Source organism: Leuciscus leuciscus, assembly GCF_965113295.1.
Source record: "Leuciscus leuciscus genome assembly, chromosome: 11".
In the NCBI taxonomy this organism is placed as follows: domain Eukaryota; kingdom Metazoa; phylum Chordata; class Actinopteri; order Cypriniformes; family Leuciscidae; genus Leuciscus; species Leuciscus leuciscus.
In genome coordinates, this window is record NC_138735.1 from 3795564 (window position 1) to 3810363 (window position 14800).

A 14800-nucleotide genomic window follows, 5' to 3' on the forward strand; every position below is an offset into this window, starting at 1 on the left:
GTTTTAGGACACCATTAGGTCACTTGATGGAGTTTTTCGGTTCCTTGCCACTGTTGCCTTCGGCTTGCTCAGTTGGGGATATTTTGGGGATATTTAATTTAATTTTATCAATCAATAAATTCCTCTTGAAACAAACTTTGTTGTATTATTTTAATTTAATACTGTGAAGCTGCTTTGATACAATCTGTATAGTGAAAAGCGCTATACAAATAAACTTGACTTGACTTGACTTGCTTAGGTTCGTATCAGTAAATGGAAAAAACCCAATATGAAAACTAACAATGCATGTGAAAGTTGTGTGACGTAGTGCTAACTTCAAATATTCCGAAAATGTTAAGCCCAAAGCTTTGCAACATGTAAAAACCTTTTGCCATGTAAGCACTTATTAGTCATGTAGTTTAATTGTATGCGACACTTTTAAGAGACAGGTACACTAAGGCTTATGTTTTAAGTCATAATACTTAGGCTGTGTAATTGTTATGGAGATTTAATTGTGAAAAGAAGAATACATGTAAATGACAAGCAGTAGCTGACATAAAACATTTTAACAAACTTGGAGCAAAAAGAGCTACAGAACACACACGTGACTAGAAGTTATATTCATGCAGACAGAACAGATGCTTTTGTTATTATATTACCAAACCAAACATATAAAAAAAAAAAACATTTTGCAGACACCACAGAAATACATGCCACCAAAATATGTTGATTAACTAGTTGCCAACTTTTGATCATAGTTCGAACTGATCCGATCAAATCTCATCTGCTTTCAAAAGTTGATAGTTGATCTTTGATCCCCTGGATTTGTAGAACATCATTCCACACACCATGGCAACTACTGCTACGACACATCCAGCGACGAAAACAAGGTTCAGGTTCAAGCTTGGACTGATGGCCTCTGGAAATGAATAAGGAACATTAGCATTTAACACCTTTCCTTTTGATCCACAACTACATAATCTACCATGGTAAAGTTAGGACGTACCAGTGAGTGATGCGCTCCTCTTCAGCCGCAAGGGTCCCTGGGTGATGAAGTGACTTCCGGTCTGGATGGCAGCTTCTCTTTTGTGAACGTGCGAGGGTGGTGCAATGACCGTGCCATTGGTGCAGCCCTGAGCACAGCGTGTGTAGGGATTGTTGGCTTGACATATGATAATGGAGTATAGTTTCACATTTTCCAAACCTATTCGAAGTCTGGTGAACTCACTTGGATCTGGTCTGCTGAACTTGGGGATAGTAGGGATAGGCCCTCTATACACATACTCTGACACTGATGTGTGGGTTAAGTGTGGCATGTTTGACTCTTCCTTGACCACAGGTGCTAGATGACTCAACTGAGCTGGTATGGACCCAAGTCGGGGAGAAGAAACTGGAATTTGGGCTCGAAAAGTTTTCCGATACAAGGTCTGTGCAGCTGAGCATAATAACACTCTGAGGTCTTAGGGTGTTGGAGGCGGTGGTAGCACATCTGGATTTTGAGATCAATACTGAGAATAGCGGTATGCTTGTGAAAGGCGAGCCTGTGAGACCCTTGAGTACTTTGGTACCTCTGGTTGGTATGTAGCTGTGTCAGGTTTTGTTAACTTTAACCCCTTCTCAGTTCGGGCCAGGGTGGAAGCCCAGGCCACTCTTCATCATCAGCTGATGTGGTCAGCTCTGTCTGGTCTATACGACAGGAAGGACTGGATGGCAGTTAGGGTTCTGGTCGCACTGGAGGACAATCATGGCTTTTAGTTGTGCCGAGGTCTGCTCTAAGGGTTTGGGCAAATTGACCAGTTCTTTGAACTCAGTATGATTTTCTTTTAACTCCATCAGGTCAGTACGAAAGGCTTGGTGTGATTGCAGCAGCTGTGCATTTTCTCAGCGAATGGCTTGGAGCTCATTATAATATGTGTGTGTGTGTGTGTGTGTGTGTGTGTGTGTGTGTGTGTGTGTGTGTGTGTGTGTGTGTGTGTGTGTGTGTGTGTGTGAATATATAATTATATGTACTTTTTTTCTGATAAACCAAAATTTTCTTTAAACGTTATTTTAATTAGCAGTAAGAGTACATTTTGAAGGCTTTTCAAGGTGCTACATTACTGTACTAGGCACTGGTCTTTAGAATCGCGTGGAAAGACAGTATGTCACGTTATAAAAAGGCCCTGAAAGCGGCCAGGGCTGAGCACCTCCGCAAACTAATAGAAAACAACCAAAACAATCCAAGGTTTTTATTTAACACCGTGGCTAGACTAACAAATAAACAGACGTCACCCGAACAAAATATCCTGTTACAGTTCAGTAGTAATGATTTCATGAACTTCTTCACTGAGAAAATAGAAAGCATCAGAACCACAATTGTAAACGTTCAATCTTTAATCGCGCCTCTAAAACAACAACATGTTTATTAGATCCTATACCAACTAAACTACTGAAAGAAGTGTTACCTGTAGTGGAAGAGCCTCTCCTCAATATTATTAACTCGTCTTTATCTTTAGGTCATGTTCCAAGAACATTTAAACTGGCAGTTATAAAATCTCTCATTAAGAAACCACAATTAGATCATAATAATCTAGCAAATTATAGACCCATTTCAAATCTTCCATTTATGTCTAAAATATTAGAAAAAGTGGTGTCCGCTCAACTGGGCTCTTTCTTGCAACAAAATGATATCTATGAAAAGTTTCAGTCTGGATTCAGACCGCATCATAGCACTGAAACTGCGCTCGTTAAAATCACAAATGATTTACTTTTAGCTTCTGACTAAGGCTGTATTTCAATACTAGTTTTACTTGATCTTAGTGCTGCGTTCGATACTATAGATCATACATTACTCTTAGATCGACTACAAAATTATACTGGTGTTCAAGGACAAACACTAAGCTGGTTCAAATCACACCTATCTGACCGCTACCATTTTGTCTATTTAAATGGAGAAAAATCGACCATAACTCCAGTAAACTATGGAGTGCCGCAGGGATCTGTGTTAGGCCCTCTGTTATTTTCAATATATATGATGCCACTTGGAAATATTATAAGGAAACATAGAATTAGTTTCCATTGTTATGCTGATGACACTCAAATATATATTTCATCACGGCCGGATGAAAACGCTAAATTTTCCAAATTGACAGAGTGTGTTAAAGATTTAAAAGATTGGATGATGCGTAATTTTCTTTTATTAAATCCAGACAAGACAGAGGTAATACTTATCGGTTCAAAAAACCGCCCACAAAACCTCGCACAATACAACTTTAACATCATAGGATGTCCTGTTACTTTATCCTCTACAGTAAAAGACCTGGGTGTTATACTCGATTGCAACCTGTCTTTTGAAAATCATATTTCATATGTTACAAAAACAGCCTTTTTCCACCTTAGAAACATTGCTAAGCTACGTAATATGCTATCAGTTTCTGATGCAGAAAAGTTAGTTCATGCATTCATGACCTCGAGACTGGATTACTGTAATGCTTTATTAGCTGGTTGTCCTGCATCCTCAATAAACAAGCTACAGTTAGTCCAAAATGCCGCCGCTAGAGTTCTTACGAGATCAAGAAAATATGATCATATAACACCGATATTATCATCACTGCATTGGTTACCTATAAAGCTCCGTATTAATTATAAGATATTGCTACTGACTTATAAAGCCCTAAACGGCTTAGCTCCAGTCTATTTAACGGATCTTCTATCGCCCTATAATCCATCGCGCTCTTTAAGATCACTAAATTCAAGGCTTTTGGTCATACCTAGGATATCCAGAACCACCAAAGGAGGGAGAGCATTTTCACATTTGGCTCCAAAACTCTGGAATAGTCTTCCTGATACTGTTCGTTGCTCAGACTCGCTCTCCCAGTTTAAAACTAGATTAAAGTCGCATCTCTTCAGCCAGGCATTCCTATAATCCTACAGTTCAAACTACAATCCGGCCTCTAGCTCATAAATGCCAGAGGAGAACTGGCCCCCGACTGAGCCTGGGTTCTCCCAAGGTTTTTTTTCTCCATTAGGTCACCTGATGGAGTTTTAGGACACCATTAGGTCACTTGATGGAGTTTTTCGGTTCCTTGCCACTGTTGCCTTCGGCTTGCTCAGTTGGGGATATTTTGGGGATATTTAATTTAATTTTATCAATCAATAAATTCCTCTTGAAACAAACTTTGTTGTATTATTTTAATTTAATACTGTGAAGCTGCTTTGATACAATCTGTATAGTGAAAAGCGCTATACAAATAAACTTGACTTGACTTGACTTGCTTAGGTTCGTATCAGTAAATGGAAAAAACCCAATATGAAAACTAACAATGCATGTGAAAGTTGTGTGACGTAGTGCTAACTTCAAATATTCCGAAAATGTTAAGCCCAAAGCTTTGCAACATGTAAAAACCTTTTGCCATGTAAGCACTTATTAGTCATGTAGTTTAATTGTATGCGACACTTTTAAGAGACAGGTACACTAAGGCTTATGTTTTAAGTCATAATACTTAGGCTGTGTAATTGTTATGGAGATTTAATTGTGAAAAGAAGAATACATGTAAATGACAAGCAGTAGCTGACATAAAACATTTTAACAAACTTGGAGCAAAAAGAGCTACAGAACACACACGTGACTAGAAGTTATATTCATGCAGACAGAACAGATGCTTTTGTTATTATATTACCAAACCAAACATATAAAAAAAAAAAACATTTTGCAGACACCACAGAAATACATGCCACCAAAATATGTTGATTAACTAGTTGCCAACTTTTGATCATAGTTCGAACTGATCCGATCAAATCTCATCTGCTTTCAAAAGTTGATAGTTGATCTTTGATCCCCTGGATTTGTAGAACATCATTCCACACACCATGGCAACTACTGCTACGACACATCCAGCGACGAAAACAAGGTTCAGGTTCAAGCTTGGACTGATGGCCTCTGGAAATGAATAAGGAACATTAGCATTTAACACCTTTCCTTTTGATCCACAACTACATAATCTACCATGGTAAAGTTAGGACGTACCAGTGAGTGATGCGCTCCTCTTCAGCCGCAAGGGTCCCTGGGTGATGAAGTGACTTCCGGTCTGGATGGCAGCTTCTCTTTTGTGAACGTGCGAGGGTGGTGCAATGACCGTGCCATTGGTGCAGCCCTGAGCACAGCGTGTGTAGGGATTGTTGGCTTGACATATGATAATGGAGCAGCTGATGAACACCTAGAGAGGAAATTCAAAAAATAAATTTATTATTACAGTGCAATACAGATGCACATGTCTGTCGTTCTTCAGTGTTTTTTTGTCCATCCTTACCTGGTCATATTGCCCAATAAACTTGAAGGCCTCCATACTGAACTTGACACTTGACTCGTGACTTGTGTAGATGTGAACTGTTTCATCAACCCCGCATCTGAAATACATTGACAAATTGGATTTGATTAATTTGTTGGAGAATGGCACTGCTGCACAAAGAATGCACAATCAAAGCATTCATTTTGGACACATATTTACATTACATTCTTAAAAATAATGGTTATTTTTTGCCATTTAGGATACTCAACCATGTAGTATATACATTTTATAAGGTTATTTTGTCCTTCAACATCAAAGTCTATTACTATAACAACACTATTGGAGTGTTTTTAGATTCTTACCCATTTGTGATGATGGGATAAGAGATGGGATAATTGGGATTATCATAGGGTGTTGCTACACAGGACTCAAGGAAGACCTCAGTGTTTTGCACTAAATTGACAGGTTCAATCTCCATGTAGATCGCCTGTCCCACGTTGTACTCCAATGGGTAAGTGTTGGGATCTATCAAGTTTCTGAAACTGCCAGTCTGATAAAACTCAAACTGATAGCTGAATGAGCCGAAGCCTCTCTCAGTGATGTTGACAGCTCGCCTGTGAGCATCAAACCTCGTGCTGATGCTGCTCTTTTTCTGGTACTTGCACATGACTTCAATTCCAATCTCATTTTTCCTGGTTATGACATGTCTTGGATCATCGAAAGTAACAATTGTGTTCTTGAAGATGAGATGTTCCTCAGTCTCCTTCAAAGAAACACGTATAAAAGTAGTTTAGATGTAGTGGAAAACTTTTTATTATTATTTATATCTATAGAAACTCATTGAACTCCTTACTTCCATTTGAGTACCGCATCCGGTAAGAGAGAAAGTTGTAAACACATGTGTGCTATTGGAAGAAACTAAACACGAAGCATTGTTGTTCAGCCGCAAGTGATCTCCGTGGATCCCTGAAATAGTGGCTCTTTCTACTGACACCGACATTGTATCTCTAGAGCAAGTCACTTGTGCTTTTGGACCTTGAACAAATAAAGAACAATCATGATAATGTAGATAAACTTCATTTTGCTTCAAGGACACAAATAATTCAAACATCAAATCAAATAGAAGAAGAATTCAAGAAGAATTTCAATAAATGCGTAAATACCTGCAGCCTCGACCACGACAATAACACACCTCATCTCAGACTGATAGTTCCTAGACCTAAAATATTGTGATTAATTAGCTTCATTTCATATGGCACATTTGGTAACACTTTACTTTACAGTGTCCTTGTTACATGCTACATGTAGTTACAGTACTATATTAATATTAACTAAACCGACCCCCAATCCTAACCCTAACCCTATAGTAAGTACATGTTGTTAATTATTATTACACAGTACTTAAATGCATAATTACACTGTAACACGGACACCTTAAAATAAAGTGGAATCGCACATTTTGTTTTAAGTAATCTAACTGTGTAATCATACCCATATTGGCCCTCTGCAATGAAGCAAATTGGAAAGTGCTGGCCATAATTATCTGATGTTGGTGTCCAGTTGATCAAATACTCTCCAGTGGTGGTGGTCTCCTTTGTGCTGTTCAGAGGTCCACTAAAGACCACATCAGTGATGCTGGACAATCAGGGAAGAAAAGAAAATCCAATTAGATGCACATGTATCAGTTTAAACATGTAACTGAAATGACCCTGTTTTGGAAGTTACAGTGGTTCTAAACCTTTTTGACTCCATGGCCTTTTTCTGTCTACAACAATATTCGCATTACGGAAATTAGTAGTGTTCATAGATTTAAGGGGTCCTATTATGTTTTTTTGTTTGTTTTTTTTTTGCTGTTTGAGCTTAACACTTAAATGCATACGTCAGGGGCCGGTTGCACCATCTGTGCGTAAGTTATAACTTAGCCTAGTTTTGACGTAAATGGACACTAAGTTACGACTTACACACTTCTAAATATTTTTGAGTTGCACTATTAAACTTAGGTGAAGCGTAACTCTACGTATAAACTAAATATTTACAGCAGCCTCCGATCAGGAGTAACGGATGGAATAAAATATCAGACAGACTGAACTGCAACAATAAGCTCTTCTTTTACCTGACAGACTTCAATTCTTTAGACATATATGATTATGCTGACATTTACATTCGCTTACATTTTAAGAGAGAGAACATTATGTGAAAAGATTACTTTGTTAGCGGCTCTTTAACACGAACCCGTCCTAAACAGCGCGCCGCTGTGTGCATCGGTCCATGTTGTGCATGTCAAATATCATTCATAATCAATAAACGTAATTTCTTATGTTTTTTGTATCAATATTTATTTATTGATCATTATTCATCTCATTTCAAATACAGTTTCTGAATGTTATTTACCTATAAAAACACTTATGCTATTCATGATCAAGGATCGTATTTAATGGAAACTTATTTTTACCGTTAGTAACGTGAGGCAAAAGAATGAAGGATAAACTAAAATTCACAGCATTTCAACACAACATCTGCTCACGTATTTGAAGGCTGCTATTGGATCATCAAGGCTAAACGTCATATTATGCGACTACGCATTACTTTACGGAGAGCTTACGACCTACTAGCTACGTTCTGCCTTACGAACAAATGGTGCAACGGAATAAAGTTCAGAGTTAGTTACAAACTAGCTAGTAGTTACTAAGCCTCTAGTGTGGACTTTACGTTCCAATTTAAGAAAGAACTTACGAACGGCTGGTGCAACCCTACCCAGGTCTTTAGTGACACAGGACGTCATTCCCTACCCTCCTCCTCATTCATTTTTTTAAAGTTAACATCAACTTTCTTCGTTTTCCTCAATCAATGAATTATAAACAATATATATATATATATATATATATATATATATATATATATATGAAGAATGGCAGTTTTCCCATTCATTTTTTGTCAAAATTGTATAGGGTCGCTAACGACTGGAGGTGTGTAACAGTCAAGTCAAGTCAAGTCAAGTTTATTTGTATAGCGCTTTTCACAATACAGATTGCATCAAAGCAGCTTCACAGTATTAAATTAAAATAATACAACAAAGTTTGTTTCAAGAGGAATTTATTGATTGATAAAATTAAATTAAATATCCCCAAAATATCCCCAACTGAGCAAGCCAAAGGCAACAGTGGCAAGGAACCGAAAAACTCCATCAAGTGACCTAATGGTGTCCTAAAACTCCATCAGGTGCCTTAATGGAGAAAAAAAAACCTTGGGAGAACCCAGGCTCAGTCGGGGGCCAGTTCTCCTCTGGCATTGGATAGAGGCCGGATTGTAGTTTGAACTGTAGGATTATATGAATGCCTGGCTGAAGAGATGCGACTTTAATCTAGTTTTAAACTGGGAGAGCGAGTCTGAGCAACGAACAGTATCAGGAAGACTATTCCAGAGTTTTGGAGCCAAATGTGAAAATGCTCTCCCTCCTTTGGTGGTTCTGGATATCCTAGGTATGACCAAAAGCCTTGAATTTAGTGATCTCAAAGAGCGCGATGGATTATAGGGCGATAGAAGATCCGTTAAATAGACTGGAGCTAAGCCGTTTAGGGCTTTATAAGTCAGTAGCAATACCTTGTAATTAATACGGAACTTTATAGGTAACCAATGCAGTGATGATAAAATCGGTGTTATATGATCATATTTTCTTGATCTCGTAAGAACTCTAGCGGCGGCATTTTGGACTAACTGTAGCTTGTTTATTGAGGATGCAGGACAACCAGCTAATAAAGCATTACAGTAATCCAGTCTCGAGGTCATGAATGCATGAACTAACTTTTCTGCATCAGAAACTGATAGCATATTACGTAGCTTAGCAATGTTTCTAAGGTGGAAAAAGGCTGTTTTTGTAACATAAGAAATATGATTTTCAAAAGACAGGTTGCAATCGAGTATAACACCCAGGTCTTTTACTGTAGAGGATAAAGTAACAGGACATCCTATGATGTTAAAGTTGTATTGTGCGAGGTTTTGTGGGCGGTTTTTTGAACCGATAAGTATTACCTCTGTCTTGTCTGGAACAGTGTAAGTATATTTTTTCTGCACAACAATAATTTAATCTTTGATGACTGAACAAGTGCAATTCACCTTTATTCCACAAAGTTGCAATGTCTGATACACAATAATGATGTAAAATTTCACTCATAGTTACTGCAATTTACTGCAGAGCACTGAACACAATCCAAAATTAGTGTCACTGTCACTTGATGGTGGATCTGGTGAAGAAGCTGTCAGCGATCAAAATATTGATTTTTGAAGATGTTGAAAAAGACAGTTTTGACAATATCGCGAATATGAGCCAGATGCTGAATGTACTGGGATAGGAGCTCTGATGAGGACAGTGCTAATGGTATAAAACATCTGCTCAAACTGAACCCTTCCAAGCTCCAAAGGGTAACACAATATGCATTATTTTATTCTTCTGTACTTGAGAGTTTTATATTATCGTCTCCTTCATACCTTGAGTAGGATGCTGTAGCTTTTACTCTGATCTCTAGCTCTTGATTGACACGAGCCTGAAGGTGTTCTCCGTGAAGAGGTGTTGGGTGGATGAACCGAGGTAGATATTCACCCTCAGTGCAAGATGGTGCCGGAGCCTCCACTAAACACAAAACATAACATGAAGGTTGTGGCAGAGCATCACAATTAAAAGCCTGGTTTCAGGACTGAACGGTACCTTCTAAAGCGAACTGGAGAGGTATTTTGCTCAGTGGTGGATTGGAGGATCCACTGACAAACGGGGTTCTGACCGCTGCGGCCATGGCAGTGTAGTTTAGAGAGATGCTCTGGGTGGGATAGTCTTCCATCACCAACTCAAATGCATAAACTCCACGTACTGAAGAGTTGCCGTATGACAGAGTACATGTGTTCTGGAAAGAAGAAAGATATGAACAGTTAATGATACATTAAGTAGCAATCAAGTCAGCCGAGAACATGCGGAAGAATGAAAGAAAACACTTCTTACTTTTGTATAATGATCAACATACATGATTGTACATTATTCCTTACATATTCTCACCTCGTTCAGAGTGAATCCGGCAGGTTGGTTGCACATTCCACACTCATTTGCAGACAAAACTCCATATCTACACCTGACCTGATCATTATCTTGATCGCAGGACAACAGATTGTAGTTCCTCGGGCAGTTCTGAGGGACTCTAGAAACAATCCAAAAACAGTCATCTTGAAATGAGTTTGACATTTTTTACATTTTTGTCATTTTGCAATTAATTTACAACTGTTCCTAACGTGACTTTTAATGAAATATACAATATAAATATACAAATAAAAACATACATTACAATGACATCATTGTGATATGTTGGTTAGATTTTGAACACTGAACATTCTAATAGTGTAGGTCAGAGAGAGATCTTTTCAGATCAGATTTTTTTAATGATTCCTAAAAGCTAAAATACTCCAATTAGACTAATTAATTAAACTAATTAGATCGATAGCACACCTAAGCTTTAAATGCAAAAAAAAAAAAAAAAAAGTCTGAATGAAGGTTGTAGATTTCCTCAAGAAGAAGACTGAAAATGAGAAGTTTCAGCAGTACTGCATTGGCCATTAAAAAGCTTGCAGACGGAAACTCTTTTGATGAAGACAAATCGATTATACCTGACAATGGGAAGTGTGGTGGCGACTGGAGATCTGTTGGGCTGAGAGGTGTCAGATCTCACTCCAAGGTCAATGTGTGTGAGAAGTTGCCAGTTTCCACCAGTTGTGACTGTGTTATAGATCCAGCAGCAACTACTTTGGCTGTTGACACAAGCATAGACTTTTCATTAGTAATCAATTATTTTTATATTACCCTCGGCTCTATTAGATAATGGTGTATCAGATTAGTCTTATTCCTCTGCATAAGTGCTTACTGCAACTGAAACGGGCTGTTGTTTGGGACGGTTCTCTTCATGACTCCCTCAGTCTGACACCAGCTGCCACCATTGGAGCTGCTGTCTACACGACCGCTCACATAACTTGTACTGCCACAGTTTCCAGACCTGCAACTCCAGTAATCATATGGATCACAGCCATGAAAGGCCTCCTTGAAGCGGATGTCCACCTGCAAGAATACATTTTTAATAACTTCTCAACATCCTTAATTTTTCTAGAAAAATATTATAATAAACATTTTAGAATAAAATGGCAGATTACCTTGTCTTGCTTAGGCTAATTTCATAACTACTAACTTATGTATCCTAAATACACATAATACATAATATTTTCACACGTCTAGCTTAATTGGACAAAATTACAGCCTGATTTTAAATGGCACACAATTAAATTATTATGTGACATTTTCCAAACCGAACATAATATAAAGTTATCATTATATTATCATAAAATCTAATATTATTTTAATGGTAATGCTTTTCATATTTTAAGATTTGAAGTCTAGGACAATGATAAAATATTAAAATCTATACATAAAAGGCATTTGAAGAATTATTATTAGTATTATGAAAGAATTTGAACTTGTGATATTTTTGTGACAGTTATATATTTATTTAAAAAAAATGGAAAAATACAAAAATCCCCTGGCACATAAAAGTGCACCTAATGGGAAAAACACCTGTTTGCGGTTGTAAATAAAGGTCTCACCATGTAGGATCCATCAGGATTCTGTCTTGAGCTGAAGGTCATTGAGCCTCCGTAGAAGTGAGAGGCAGTGGCTGTGGAAGCCAGCATCAGCAGAGCTGAGAGCAGAGAAGAGACACTCATGATGTTGATGATCCTTGCTGATCACTGCACTGCCCTTATAAAGGACCTGATGGAGGAAGTCATCCAAAGATAATTACCAGTAAAGGAAATAAAAACTAAATTCTACTCCTCCCCAAAGAATGGCATGCAGTTGTTTTGTAGCTCCATTGCATTTCTGTACAATAGACTGATCAAAAGGTTTGCGATTTTGAGATATTTTATAGTTTCATTAATTTTTATTTTAGTTTTTATTTATTTCCACTTTTTGCTTCAACTTAAACATTTCAGTTAGCTGCCAAGTCAACATTACTAATTTTTGTTTAGTTTAAGTTTTTCCTCTAATATTTATATTTTATTTCATTTCAGCTTTATTTCAATTAACAAAAAAATAAATAAAAATAATTGTTTTAATACTTTTAGTTACCAGTAATAACCCTGCTACAGCGAATAAAAGCATTTCAATGTTTAATTGCTCTCCTCAGATGCAATCAGGATTAGTTGTCATGACACTAAGTGAGGGAACATATGTTTCCTTTTTCTCTTTTTCCATTATTTCAATCCTAAAAGTATAAATATTTATATTTAAAAATATTTACAATGTATTGCAAATTATTATGCAAGTGACACATCAGTCGAATTTGACTCAAATTAACATTCAGATTTTAGTTTTTCAAAGAAGGTGTGTTTTTTTTTTTTTTTTTTTTTTTTTGTCCACATCTTTTTAGGTAACTGGTATCAATCGCAGACAGGTTTGTTAACTAGTTTGCCAGGTCTTCCAAGGTAAAGGTAAAAACCTGATTAAAGATCCACATTATGAAACAAGTCTCAGTTTTTAAGCAATGTGGGGAGGAAGAAAGATCTTTCTGAAAATGAAAAGAATGAAATGGTGCCACGTCTTACAAAAGGCATTCAAATAAATAACATTTTTGCAAAAACTTAATAGAGATTGTTGAACTGTCAACTGTCTGACTTTATCCAGTCAGATAAAGGCTTATTAAGGGAAGTTTCTGTCCAACAAATACATTTTATAAAAAAATAAAAAAAAACTTTTGAGCAGCAAAAAGGTACCCCCGGGCGGGGTTACCGCTGCTGCCGCTGCCATATGCCCCAGGAGCCTCTGAAAGAATTTCATTGGGACTGCCGTCCTGCCTTTGAACGTGTTCAGGCAGTTCAGCACCGACTGAGCGCTCCTCTGTGAGGCGCGCTGTCTGTGCGACCGAATCCAGCTCCATACAGAGAAAAGAGATCCTCTGTACGGGGGCGATTTTGCTCTTTTCCCAGTTGACCTGAAGGCCCAGCTGGCTGAGGTGCCTGAGCACGAGGTCCTTGTGTTCGCATAACTGATCTCGAGAGTGTGCTAGTATGAGCCAGTCGTCGAGATAGTTGAGGATGCGAATGCCCTGTTCTCTCATGGGAGACAGGGACAGCCCGAAGGGCAGGACCATGTCCTGATATGCTCAACCCTCGAACGCAAAGTGCAAAAACGGCCTGTGTTGAGGGAAAATCGAATCCTTCAGGTCGTTCGCTGCAAACCAATCTCGGGGACTGACGCATTCGAAAATGCGTTTTATGCGTGAGCTTTTTGAATGGAAGCTTGTAAAGCTTGCGATTCAAAACTTGTAGGTCCAAGATCGGTCGTAACCCACCTCCTTTCTTGGGTACAATGAAGTAGGGACCGTAGTACCCTGACCTCAAATCGCCTGGAGGGACCGACTCTATCACGTCCTTCGCCAGTAGGACTGTGATCTCCGCGCACAAGACATGGGCATCGGCGGCTCTCACTGTAATGGAGTGGATGGCCCGAAATTTGGGGGGACGCAGAGCGAACTGAATCTTATAGCCAAGCCTGATGGTCCGAATGAGCCAGCGAGATGGACTGGGGAGTGCTAACCAGGCTCGCAGAGACCGTACAAGCGGGACCAAAGGGACCGTAGGCATACCCGGAGTGGGGCAGTGAAGTGGAACATAGGGGCGCGGCTGGGGAGAGAATTTTTTGAGAGAGAATTTAGGTGCCACTGTGACTCCAGGGGTGTAACAGAATTTTGACTCAAAAGATTTGTTCCCCGGCCCTCCACCGGGAGAGAGCAGCTCCACCCATCTCCGGGTCACCCATCTCAGGGGTGATTGTTTCACCGACCACTTAAACAGCGGCTGAGACGGGCGGTGTCATCATCCTGCAGAGGACACAGTAGAGCAGGCTGTGCCAGAGTTTTTTTTTTTTTTTTTTGCAGGGGATGACACCCTTGACGATGAGTAGACTGAGGGGCGGCACACAAGGCACTCTGGTGGTACGTCGGGGGAATCGCTTCAGTCTGCTGCTGACTACGGAGAACTGCTTGGCCAGATCTCAACAGTGTCGCCAAAAAGGCCACCTTGTGAGATGGGAGCATCGATAAAGCGTACTTTGACGACCTCTCGCACCTCTGCAAGGACAGCCAGGGGCGCTTCTGGACCACCAAGGTGGACATCGTCTGGCTGAGGGCCTGCACTGTGACTTGAACACGGTCAGTCGACAAGCGCAGCTCAACCCCGGCTCAGAACTACCCTTGTGCAATAAGAGTGCCTTGGCCTCGCATGCAGGGCAGAGAGGCTTGCCAGAGGCACAGCCACCCCACCATCGAGGGTAGTGAGAGAGGTGAAAACTTTTATGCAGAATTTGGCACTCTTGGCATTCCATATTTTGGCACCAATATAATTCCATACTGCTAAGTTTTCAATGCACATCCGAGAAAGACCCGGGAAAGCATGGCTGTCGGTTCTGAATCTGATTCAGCATAAGCACACACACTATTATAGTGGGAACTCAGCATCATCCTCATTTCCAG

At 39.2% G+C, this 14800-nt stretch overlaps 1 protein-coding gene and 1 long non-coding RNA gene across 2 annotated transcripts; both read right to left on the bottom strand.

The window, feature by feature from the left end:
- Positions 1-471: 471 nt before the first annotated feature.
- Positions 472-1155, bottom strand: LOC309509342. Its single transcript, XR_014209867.1, has 2 exons — positions 986-1155; positions 472-898 (listed from the first exon to the last, which is right to left on the bottom strand). It is a non-coding gene; the product is annotated as an uncharacterized lncRNA (long non-coding RNA).
- Positions 1156-4470: 3315 nt separating this feature from the next.
- On the bottom strand, positions 4471-12017 carry LOC309509548 (uncharacterized protein). Its single transcript, XM_082184327.1, has 13 exons — positions 11877-12017; positions 11147-11337; positions 10893-11033; positions 10291-10429; positions 9949-10141; positions 9732-9873; positions 6738-6881; positions 6410-6465; positions 6100-6281; positions 5609-6009; positions 5268-5364; positions 4985-5174; positions 4471-4897 (listed from the first exon to the last, which is right to left on the bottom strand). Exons 1-13 carry the CDS (start codon positions 11994-11996, stop codon positions 4752-4754), a joined length of 2142 nt encoding a protein of 713 aa, XP_082040453.1. The 5' UTR covers positions 11997-12017; the 3' UTR covers positions 4471-4751.
- Between the last annotated feature and the right edge of the window lie 2783 nt (positions 12018-14800).